Source organism: Acomys russatus, chromosome X, assembly GCF_903995435.1.
Source record: "Acomys russatus chromosome X, mAcoRus1.1, whole genome shotgun sequence".
Taxonomy (NCBI): Eukaryota; Metazoa; Chordata; class Mammalia; order Rodentia; family Muridae; genus Acomys; species Acomys russatus.
The window spans coordinates 28,576,873-28,589,499 of record NC_067169.1 but is presented as its reverse complement, the minus strand read 5'-3'; the positions used below and the strand labels follow the sequence as shown (position 1 = coordinate 28,589,499).

Below are 12,627 nucleotides of genomic sequence, written 5' to 3'. Positions count from 1 at the left end.
CTATTCTTGACTATGGTAAAATGAGTGCTGCTAAAATCCCTTCCGTAAGAGTCAAAAACAGCATCCACCCCTCCCAATGACAAATGATGCTCCAAAGTTAACTCGGAGGAGCCACTGAATTTCTTAGGTATGCTTACAGAGCAGTGGGTGAGGTATCATGGGCAGGAGTGTGGAATCCCTGAAAGGAGCAACAAGGAAGGTCTGCACCCAGTATAACTCCCCCATCGCTGCACAGATGAAGACTCATCTTCTAGTGCTTCCCCAGTCTATACATTGTGGCCCTTCCCCCCAGAACAGGGGAGGCCATGTGCAATTAGGGTAGAGCTGTAATTAGGTTAGGTAGGAGTAGCTCCATAGTCAAGTGAGGGTCGCCATGATCCTTCCCACCCTACTTTTAGGAAGGAATATCAATAGTCAAAAAGCCCAGCTGCAATGATCTTTTGTAAGCAGGCCCAGCTCAACTCCTGAAGATGGTGGGAATTTGGCTCAGAAGATAGTACTGCACAATAATGGTATACGTAAGTGCCACAAGCGAACAAAGCATATTATGTATCTAAAATCCTATACTTAAAAAGATATTTACACTGAAAAAAATATACATGCTTGGCATCATCTACAATTCACAACCTGAAATAACAGAGCAAGAAAAAGAAGAAAGAAAAAAGAAAAAGGTAGAGTGCAGCACCCTTCACCAATCAAACTAGAAGTAGCTTAATTAAATTTGTAATATTCTGAGGAAGTGATATATTCAGTGCCAGCTTAATTAATAGAATTTAGGATTTCTTGCCTAAAAGAAAAATTTAGTGTTGGTAGCACACTAGAAAGAAAATAAGAGGCAGAAAAATTGACGTGGCAATTATAAATGAATTGCCATCTTGACAACCACAAAAAACAAAAGGCACTTGCTAGGAGTAACAAAGCTGGCTTGGTGCTTCCCAGAAGCCAGGGAAATCTGTTCAAAGTAAGATTTCACAGGTTGGAGAGATAGTTCAGGCAATAAAGTACTTCACCTTACAAACATGAAGACCTGAGTTTGATCCCCCAAACCCACAGAAAAAGCATGGTGAAATGATAAACAATTATAGATCAGTGCTGAGGAAGTGAAGACAGGAAGATCCCTGGGGCTCACTGGCCACGCAGTCTACCTGAATTAGAGGAGAGCACCAGATTCAATGAGGGACTCTACCTCAAAAAATGAAGAGAGTACAACCACTTTGGAAATCAATCTAGTGCTTTCTCAGGAAATTGGGAATAACTCTACCTCAAGACCCAGCCATACCACTCCTGGGAATATACCCGAAAGACGCTCCACCATACAACAAGGACATCTGCTCAACTATGTTCATAGCAGCCTTATTCGTAAAGCCAGAATCTGGAAACAACCTAGATTAGATGTCCCTCAGCTGAAGAATGGATAAAGACACTGTGGTACATTTACACAATGGAATACTACTCAGCTATTAAAAACAAGGACATCTTGAAATTTGCAAGCATATGGATAGAACTATAAAAGATCATCCTGAGTGAGGTAACCCAGACCCAGAAAGACATACATGGTATATACTCAACATATAAGCAGATATTAGCCACATAATACATGTAACTACACTACAATACAGAGACTGATGCACCAACCAAGGACCATGTATAATGTAAACCTAGACCCTCTGCTCAGATGTGGATCCCATATATGGGGAGTAGGGACTACATCTGACATGGACCCCCAACTTTGATCACTTCCCCCTGGCAAGGCAGAAGGACCAGGGGAGGGAGGGAGAGGGTCTGAGAGAGGGAAGGGGATAGAGAGGGGCTGAGGGAGGGGGATACCATTGGGATGTAAAGAATTCAAACTGCAGAACAAGCAGGTAACTTATATTGCTAATCCCACTACATGGGAATAACTCTGAGACTGGCTGAGACATGAATGTCTATGCATAGACAATGCTTCTTGTTGACTAAAGAATCCCTGTGAATTATTAGATGCCATTCTTTGTATGGCACAAATGAAGATTTACAGATGCCTTATTTCTGCGCATACAAAGAGCAGAAAACCAGCCTTAATTGTTCTGTGCATCATGCACACCTTATACATTTATAATTTTAGGACTGTATAATGCTTGTGAGAAACTATGTTTTCAGAACAAAAGAACTGGACACTGACACTGGATCAGACCTAACAGGATTCATTCCTCTCAGCACACTGGACGCTGACATCCTGCATATGTCATGTTCCAGCACCAAGTGCTTCAGTTGCTGTGCCTTATCAGAACAGGGCAGCTCCTAAGACAGCTTCCAAGACCTTCTGATCCCAATTGGTCCACCATTTCAGACTTTCATACACAAGACTTCTATTAAGCCTGGAATTTCTCAACATTTAGAAACTGGACCACAAATGCTATTCCTAGCCTGTTTAACCATTTTGCCCAATTTTATTTGGGCCCCTACAAAGGTATAATCCATTCCAAATCAGCTGAAAGAAACCTTAAGAGAACAACTCCCTATTTCCCTTAAGGGGGGTTGGGTAGGTTTTTGGTTGCTTTCTTGGGTGTTAGATGCTTATTTTCAATGGGAGTTGGTTATAAGTTATTATTGGTCTTATTTAGAGAGAACATAAGGTTGGACTCAGGGATGTTTCTCTTCTCCTTTATCTTACATTCTTAGGTTTGGAGATAGGGGTTAAAAAGAAAGAAAGGGGAGTATAGAAATATATATGGAAGATGGAACAAAAAGTAGATTAGTGAATCTACTCCTCAACTTAATGCCTTAATTGTTATTCACAATGCTATTTTTAATTCACTGGTGTAGAATTTTGTATATAGAGGCAAAATAAGTTTAATTTTAGATACAGTGGTACAGAATTCAAATTTAAGATTATTCTTCACACACATTATATATACTTCTACTCTAATATGTGGTACTGTACCCATACAACTCAATTATAATACACGGTTTATTTCCAATAGTTTGAAAGTGCTATTGCAGACTGCTATGGATAAGTAAATTATACAAGTTAATTGTTAGTTGATCAGCTCATGGTCATATCTAATTTTTATCACAAGAATATATATCCTAGGTCTAACAAATAGATACGATTCTATAGAAAGGTAAAATACTTAGATAAGGTCTTCAAAAACCTCAGAGACATACAGAATATGGCATTTTAAAATGTTCTTATTATTTTAAAATACATTTACAATGAGACAGGTTAACTCCTGGCAACACCCAGCCTACCTCAAAGAAGATGAGAATCAAAGAACCTCCTTATGGAGATGGCTTCAAATGTGGCAAACAAGCCACTGGGAAAAATTCTGGCTAAAAATGGGCAAGCTTGGATGCAGGCAGAGTAGATGGCCAAACTCTGCCAAGAGAGGGTAAACAAGTCCTCAGTAATTCCTGCCTCACAAATATGTCTGTCAGCTATATTGGGCCAGAAGGGTGAAGGTGTTTTACAGAGTTTTGGGTGACTGCTCAGGTAGCAAACTGTCTCTGTCATCTTCTCATCTGGGAAGCTGCTAACCTATACTCCCTGTATACTCAGGTAATTAATTTTATTCCTTTTCAAGTCTCTGATGGGGTTGAAGACCTGATAGTTTAGTTTTACAATTAAGCTTAATTGTTTAGGGGTTAAGATGTTTTTAGGTCTAGATAGATGTTTTAAGTTGATAATGACGAGATATGATATTGATTTACATTCAGAATTTTAGACTCACCAAGACAGGAAAGATGTTTTCTTCAAGGTTGCCAAATACAAATAGCCAAAACACTATGAATGTAACATTTATATAATTCCTGCCTGTTTCATGGTTCTCCTTGCTATAGGTAGTTTATGTATATATGTGTAATAATATAAATGGATATGTAAAAAATATTTTTTAATCATATTTTGAAGTGAGAGAATGTAAAAAAAAAGCTTATAGGGAAAAAACTTAACTCATTTATAGAAATACGTTTCAAAAATATTTTGTTGGCTGGGCATGGTGGCACACGCTTTTGATCCCTTGGAGGTTAAAGTCTAGTCTACACAGAAAATTTCAAGCCAGCCATGGCTACACAGTAAGACCCTGTTTCACAAACGAATATTTTGTTAATAGTTCCATTTTTGTAAAGTTACACCATTTTAAATATTTATCTGACTTTCACTTTAATTGTCACATTATTTCTGGTTTTTAAATACCTCTAAAACCATGAGTAATGGATGGTAAAACAAAGAAACTTTAATAATATTGATCAGCTTTGTATCATTTAAGCACCTCAAAGAGAAGTATCACTTCCCTTATCTGTTGCTTCTCATTATTTCTAAATCTTTCTGCATGTGGATTTGCCTATTCTAGACACTTTCTGTAAGGGCAATGGAATGTGTTCACTTTGGGGGCTGGCTTCTTTTGGCTAACATTGCTGTAAAGGGACAGGATATATTAACACTTCCTTTTTGCTTAAATAATATTTCCATGTATGCACACACCTCTTTAATTTCTTTATTCATGAGATAGTGATTGAAATTTGGTTATGTCTACCCTTTGGATGTTCTAAATAATACTTCTATAAGGTACTTAGTTTTTAATCAAGAGTCAGGAATACTTTATTATTATCCCTCTTGTCTGTTTTTGTATTAATACCTAAGCACATCTTGTTTTAGCTACACAATATATTAAAGGAAACAATTCTTCTATAAGGGCAATAAGTAGTAAGACTTAAAAAAAATTCTCCCTTAGGAGATGGCCTCATTGTGGCAAGTTAGCCAATGGATAAGAATTGTCCTTTAATTCCAGCACTCGGGAGGCAGAGGTAGGTGGATAGCTCTGAGTTCAAGGCCAGCCTGGTCTACAAAGCGAGTCCAGGACAGCTAAGGCTACATAGAGAAAGAAACCCTGTCTTGAAAAAAACAAAACAACAACAAAACAAACAAACAAAAAAAGAATTGTCCTTGCCTCTCCTGCAGACAGAATACTGAACAATGAGCAAAGCCAACTGCTGAGCTTTCCAAGGACAAGGTGGGAAAACCCTTCATATTACCTGCTTCACAGTAAAGTCTGTCACATATTCTGAGCTAGAAAGCTGAAGATGATGCTCCAATGTTATAGAGATATCCTGGGTGACTGTCCAAGAGGCCAGCAGTGTTTGTCATTTCTTAGTTTTGAAAGCTGCTTGCTCTGCATTTCCTGTTTATTCAGATAATATTTATCTTTCTAAGGTCTTTGATGGGGTTGAAGACTAAATAGCTATAGTTTTACAATTAAACTTAGTTGTTTAGGATTTAAGATGTTTAAGATCAGAAGATCTTTGAAGAAGAAGTTTTTGATTGGTAATGCAAGTTTGTATACAAAATGATTTAGGTACAGAACTTTGGACTCACTAAGATAGGACATACTGTAGAAAACTTTCTCCAAAGTTGCCAAATACTATTGGACTAGAAATTATGAATGCAATTTTAAAAGATCTTTTATTGATGTTAGAGAAAACATTAGTCAAAAAGAGAGGAATGTTGCAGGATCTTTGATCCCAATGTGATCCTTGAGATTGTGAGCTGTAAAAACCTGTCTTTTATTTGTTGTTGTTGAGCCCTAACACATGCCTTTAATCCAAGAGCTATCTGTACATAGGATTCAATAAAGTTAACCCTAGGTCAACAGGCACAACAAGAAACCAGCCAACAGAGATTAAAGAGTAGGAGGGACTGAGTTGAAGAGTATTTAGACAGTGTTTAGAAATAGAAAGGGTCTTTAGAGCATTAGCTTTTAACTCTTTGGCTAAAAGGCTTCTCTAGTTCTTGAGGTTTTTTGAGACAGGGTTTCTCTGTGTAGCCCTGGCTGTCCTGGACTCTCTTTTAGACCAGGCTGGGCTCCAACTTACAGAGATCCTCCTGCCTCTGCCTCTCGTGTGCTGGGATTAAAGGCATGCTAATTTTTATTTGCTTAGTTCAATGTCTAAATAGGTGAGTTATAACTTTTTAATAGAATTAAGTGACTCTTAATTCTCTCTCGTAGCTCTCTAGTTCTTGAGCTCCTCAGCAACTTGGCCTTTGTTTTTTTTGAGCTTTGAGCTAGCAAACCTTTTTGGTCTTGGGTTTTTTGGCTTTTTTCTTCCTGTGCAGTCGGCTGACCTAGTGAGCCTTTTGGGCCTTTTCCATCAGTATGTGAGCTGAGTAGGAAGGTCAGCTGGGTGCTTTCTCTGCCTCTCTGAGCTAGTAGGTTTTTCACCACAAAAAGGGAGGAATTTCCTTTCATTCATAAGACCTCAGGTTTGATCCCAACACCACATAAACAGGTGATTCAAATAACCTGGGACGTTTAAGGTCATCCTTGGTTCTATAGATAGTTCAAGGCCATTCTGGACTACGAAAACTCGTCTCAATAGGGGGAAAGTAGTTAAGAGTACCTGTTACATAATCTTGAGGATTAGAGTTTAGATCCTAGTGCCTGTGCAGCAAGGCAGCTGGGTGCAGCATGAGGGATCACACAGCCTGTTCAGGCCTCTATGCACACGTGAGCACACATACTACTCATGTGCATACACTCAGGCAGACACAAATAAATCTCTTTTGACATAAATAAACCTTAAAAATATAGAATGAAAGGACAGTTGTCACAAAGGAGGTGGAAAATTCAAAAGTATGAAGAAAAAAATGTCAGGCTTTAAGACACACCTCAGAAATGGTCTCAGCTAAACCAAAAGCAAAGAAACAAGACTTGACAAGTTTAATTTAATATGTACCTAAACTGGATATAGCAAAAGATGCCTGTAATCCTAATACTAGGAAAGCTGAGGCAGGAGGATCACCATGAGTTTGAGGCAGTATAGTAACACACTATCTCTAAAAACACAAAAATTATAACAAAACCCACAATGCAAAAGCATCCTATACATAAATGAATTCATAGTTGACCATAAATACAAATTCTTTCAAATAATAAAATATAAATTAAGTCACTTAATTCTATTAAAAAGTCATAATTCACCTATATTAGACATTGAACTGAGCAAATAAAAATTAGCACGCCTTTAATCCCAGCACATGGGAGGCAGAGGCAGGTGGATCACTGTAAGTTCAAGGCCAGCCTGGTCTACAAAGAGAGCCCAGGACAGCCAGGGCTACACAGAGAAACTCTGTCTCAAAAAACGACAAAAAAATTTAGCTAAATTTGAGAAAATAAAAATCTGCCCTGCCTTTAATGCAGTTAGGCTAAAAAACAAACAAACAAAACAAAAACAAAAAAAGCAAGGCTTTCACAAAAGGGCTCAGATAAAGATAGCCATTAGGCAATACCAAATAAAACTAAGATGTGAAGGACCATCAAGTCTAATCTAGAGTATGACATGGCCAGAATGTAAAGACTGTTCAACATTATAGATTAATAAAGTACAATCAATCCAGGTTACATCTAGTGTCGTTAATGGGTTAATGAGTTGGACATAAAAGATCAAACCTTTCTAACATTTCAAATGCGAGAGCTGGAGAGATGACTCAACTGCTAAAATACTTTCTGTACAACCATGACAACCTGAGTTTAATCCTTAGCATACATATAGAAAGCTTAGGCATCGTAGTGCTTGTAATCCCAGCACTGGGCGGTGGAGACAGGAGGATACCTGAAGCTCAACAGCCACAGTGAGAGAGAAACTTTGTCTTAGAACACAAGGTAGATCTCTGGCCTATACAGGAACAAACACACACACACACACACAAAGAGTAAATCAGGCTCACCTTTCCTTAATTCCTAATTCTATATGCAAATTTTCTGAAAGGCATATTGTAATGAAACACATTGAACTACTCCATCTCTTGCTGTTACCCAAAATTAAGTGGCACTAATATATATTTGCTGTTCATTTTAAATATTCACATGCCAATATATTTCATTTGTATTTATTATCATTAAGACACTATGCAGCTGGGCTGTGATGGTGATGGTGGTGCAAACCTCTGACTCCAGCACTCAGGAGGAGGAGACAGGCAGATCTCTGTGAGTTTAAGACCAGCCTGGTCTACAAAGTGAATCCAAGACAGCCATGGCTACACAGAGAAACCCTGTCTCTAAAAACCAAACAAACACAATGCAAGATACTATGCAGTCTTGGCTGACCTGGTACTGTTTTTGGTTCGGGGGGGTTTTGTTTGGGGGGAGCTTTGCCCAGGCTGCCTTTCAATTCAGAGATGTGCCTGCCTCTGCTTCCCAAATGCTGGGATTAAAGGCATGTGACAACATACTATCATATTTTCAATGTAGTGCCATCCAAACAGACTCTAAAACTAGTTGCTTATTAATTCTGAAAAGTATGAACCTAAGTTAATGGGTGTATTGTTTTTTAGTTAGCAAAGAAATTAATAGGCTTCATTTTAATGTTTTCATACATGCATTGCTATTGTACTCTGCTCATAGTCACTTTCCCATTACCCTCTCCAGTCCTGTCCTTTCCCCACAATAGTCCCCCTTCTGCTTTCACTACATATATGTAATATGGTCAAATCTAGATTGTAAAGAAAATTTGTAACACTAGCTTAGTGTTATGACGTGTTCACTATATACATGCTATCTTAATATCAGTTCAATAGATTATATGTTCTTTTATACCTGAGTATATGTTTTATACCTGATTACATGTTCTTTTTATACCTGAGCCATTGTTACTTGCTTCCTTCCGAGCCTTCCACAGCCAGACTGAAACTTGCCATTTCAGAATGTAGCTCACCATTAGATCTATATTTTATTATTTTAGAAAGCCAAGCTCTGGATGAGTTTAAATGTGGAACTACTTGCTGTTAAAGGTTACACTTGTGGAGTGGCGCATGCCTGTGATCTCAGCACCCGGGAAGCTGAGGCAGACGGATCTCTGTGAGGTCAAGGCCAGCCTGGTCTACAGTGAGTTCCAGGACAGTCAAGGCTACACAGAGAAACCCTGTCCTTGGAAAAAAAAGTTACACTTGTGAAAGTAACGACACAGTCCTATCTAAATCTGATACCTTAAGTGTGTCCAGTATACCCCGATCCTTAAACGTCTGGTATAACTTTTTGCGCAGTTCATCTTGACTCAACACATCACACTTGTGGGACATGGTGGACTGGAAGAAAAAATTAATGAGTTATCTAGCGGCAAAGGGGACCTAAATTTCACAAACCCGACCAGTGGCTTTCCCGAAAGCCCTAAGATGCTTAACGGTACTTTAACGAACATAAACAAGGGAATTCCTTTCTAAAAGACCCTGGGAAGTGGCAGGTGGAACTACCTGAGCCATCGTTCTCTGCTTCCTCCCGAGTTCGCCCCTCCCCACGGCCAAACTCCGTGGCCCAGGTCAGGAGGCAGGTGGAGGGGGAGCCCCTGACCTCCGAGCCCAGCCTCTGTCTCAGAAGACCCGAAGGAACAAGGGAGCGGAACATTCAGCCCATTGCTCCGGCAAGCACAAACACTTCCTCCCTCAGTTCGAAAGGGGGGCTGGGCCGTGACCCAGGAGGGACTCTGGATGGAAGAAAGACCGAGACCAGAAGAGGGAAACCAGAAGCGGCCGCTCAGCAGGGAGTTTTTCACTGTTCCACGCCGCCCTCCTCCCGCTAAGCTGGACCAAGGTATCAGCCAAACATACCCGCTACCGGTTGGAGCACCGTGACGCTTGCGCGAACATAGGCCGGAAGTCCCTGCCACATCTCGCGAGAGCGCGGTCTCGGATCTCGCGGGAGTTATGCCGGGTCTCCTGGCTAAAGCTACGGAAAGTGGATTTGTGAGGCGGGTCATTCTACGGCGGTCGCCTCCCTACAGGTAGGATTTGGAGGGAAGTCGGGGGCGGGCACTCCAGGTCCGTGAGGGCTGTCCCAGGCCCCGCGTGATGCCGATGTTGGTCTTGTACTTTTATCAAACCCGACTCGTAACCGCAGAGCCTGCCCCCAGGGCTGCTTAATCACAGTTCTCACTGCAGATAATCCATCGTTTCCATGTGAAAACGACCTCCGCACTCTCGGAGGCTTGTCGTTTTCCAAGTCACTGTCAACCCAGTGTATCTTCACTGCAATGCCATTGCTGCTTGCAACCGGAGAGTCCTTTGTTGTTGAAAGCAGTCCTGGGCATCGCAGGTTAACCGCATTTTTGGTCCATTTCCATTAAATGCCAGTAGTACCCTATCTCTGCACACACATCTCCAGACTTTGACAGATGCTCGCAAAGAGGAAAAAAAAAATCGCATCTCGTTGAGAAGCACACAGCTCAATTTTATAGAAAACCTCCATTGTGTGTTTGCTGTGAGAAAGATAAAGAAGACCCAAGTGTCCAGGATGCCTAGCTCAGATGGTAGAGATCCCGGCGCGGTGGCTCGCCTGTAATCTGAATACCAGGAAGACTGAGGCAGAAGTATTGCCTAAAGTTCGAGCTTAGGTTGGGCTATGTATGATGGGGGGGGGGGGGGGCGAGTAAATCCGGGGCTAGGGAATGTAGCTCAGTTGGGAAAGTACTTGATTAGCATACTCAAAGCCCTGGATTAGATCCCCAGCACTGCATTCAAAAACAAAAGCCCACAGAGTATTGGTGGAGGCAGGAGGATCAGAAGTTTAAGATTATTCTTCACTACATGGCAAATTGGACCCCAGCCTGGAATAAATGAGACCCTATATCAACAACAACAAAAAAAAAAAAAAAAAAAAAAAAAAGGAAGGAAGGAAGGAAGAAAGAGAAAAAAAATTAAATCTAATTGGAAAGAAACCAAAATCCCCATAAACAAAAATGAAAAGCACTGCAGTCAGCGAATTAAAGGATGACTAAGAAGTCTTGTGCAGATGGAGGTGATTGAGGACATGTCTATGGGAGAAGTGTGGTGTTTCACTGCCTTGACTGGTAGGATTTGGATAGTGAACAGAAAGATGACCATCCCAGAAAGTGGGAATAGGCAAAGAAACCATGCCAAGGCTCTCTTGGGGGCAGTGGATATTCTAGCCTGACTCCTGAATTGTGTGCTGCTGGTGGTGGTAGGTATCTAAGTTCTATGAAGACAGAAGTGGGGCATTGTTAGTTAACGGCACAGAGTACAATAAATTTTGATGCATAGCTATAAAAATTAATAAAAAGCTGGGAGAGGTGACACACACCTGCTATCCCAGCACTTGGGGAGGCAGAGGTAGGGAGATCTCTGAGTTCGAGACCAGCCTAGTCTACAAAGTGAGTCCAGGACAGCCAAGACTACACAGAGAAACCCTGTCTCGAAAAACCATAAATAAATCTGTTAAGAAACAGCAAGAAGAGTAACAGACTTTATAGGAATTGAACAAGCTTTTTTTGTTTTGTTTTGTTTGCTTTTTTTTTTTGTATAATTGTAAAAGGACTTAGTTGAGGTGTAAAGGATGAGTTAAGAATGCATACAGAATTAGGGAGAACATTTAAGCGTGAAGAAGAACAGTAACTCTGGAGTGGATATAATCAAAATGGATCTGGGAAAAAGCAAGTAGACTGTTCAGGCCAGCAGAGGTAAACAGTAGGATTGAGAAGAGACATATGGAACAATGTGGGAGGACCTATTTTGAATACTGGTACATAATCATGTAGCTGAGAGGCATTAAAGCTTTTGAGCAGAATAGTAAAGATTGCTTTAAAATTATGGTGATGTGTTGTAAACAGTTTTAAAATAACATCAGTGTCCAGAGACATTTGAACTCTTCATCCCTGTCTTTGGTCTCAAAAGTTGAGCAAAAGTAGATTTAGTGGTCTCCAAAAGCCAATATCAACTCCCTTGGGGGGGGAGGACATTGCTGCTGGCATTGCACAGGGCAGTTTCTGGAGGTTTTTCCATAGAGACTATAGAGAGATTAGCTACCAAAATGAATGGCTTTGAACTGGAGTGCATGAGTTTCATCTTGTATTTGCTTGTAACTTAAAATGCTTAATATGAGCCGGACCTGGTGGCGCACGCCTTTAATCACAGCACTCGGGCAGCAGAGGCAGGCGGATCGCTGTGAGTTCGAGGCCAGCCTGGTCTACAAAAGCCAAGTCCAGGATAGCCAGGACTGTTACACAGAGAAACCCTGTCTCAAAAGACCTAAAAAAAAAAAAAAATGCTTAATATGAAAAGAATTTCTAAGTTCATCCTCCCGCTCTCGCACTGTTAGTCTTCCACCATCACATCATATGGATTTTAGCTTCCTGGTAACCTCAGATGACAGCCCTGGGCTTGCTCTCTAAAGCAGTGTAGAATAAGTCTGTCAAGTCCAGAGTTAGCAAAGGGCTGCCCTTGTGTATATACTGCACTCCCCCAAACCCATAACAGACAAGAATAATTGATCACAGCCATTCACTGCTAACCACATTGTTTCTCAGCACCAATTCCTGGCACTCATACCAGCTAAGTAGATCTTGCACATAAGAAACCCTGTGCTATCCCTAGTGAAATCCCTTTTCTACTAGACATTGTATTGTATTTCAATAATATCGACCAAAAACACTCCCTCCCCGCTTAGCTTTAAACACCGCAGGTCCTTCATTTGCTCTTGTTTTGTTCCCAGAGTGCGCTTTGTCTAAATCCTATCCTTCCCCCAACACATTATTTATAGGTATCCATCACATTAAACTAGGATTCCCAGAACTGAGTACCTTCCACAGAGAATTTAATGAGGATGACAGCAACACTTTCCCCACATTGCTTAGACACTTACTGTG

At 40.6% G+C, this 12,627-nt stretch overlaps 1 protein-coding gene across 2 annotated transcripts in view; it reads right to left on the bottom strand.

Annotated features, from left to right (window-relative positions):
- Positions 1-9,519, bottom strand: part of Ofd1 (OFD1 centriole and centriolar satellite protein) — a 47,874-nt gene extending 38,355 nt beyond the window's left edge. For both annotated transcript variants that reach the window (XM_051142610.1, XM_051142611.1), the window contains exons 1-2: positions 9,224-9,519; positions 8,960-9,058 (exon numbers count right to left, since the gene is read on the bottom strand). In XM_051142610.1, coding sequence (XP_050998567.1) covers positions 8,960-9,058; positions 9,224-9,232 — 108 coding nt within the window. In that variant the 5' untranslated portion in view covers positions 9,233-9,519. The remainder of the gene's footprint in view (positions 1-8,959; positions 9,059-9,223) is intronic.
- Between the last annotated feature and the right edge of the window lie 3,108 nt (positions 9,520-12,627).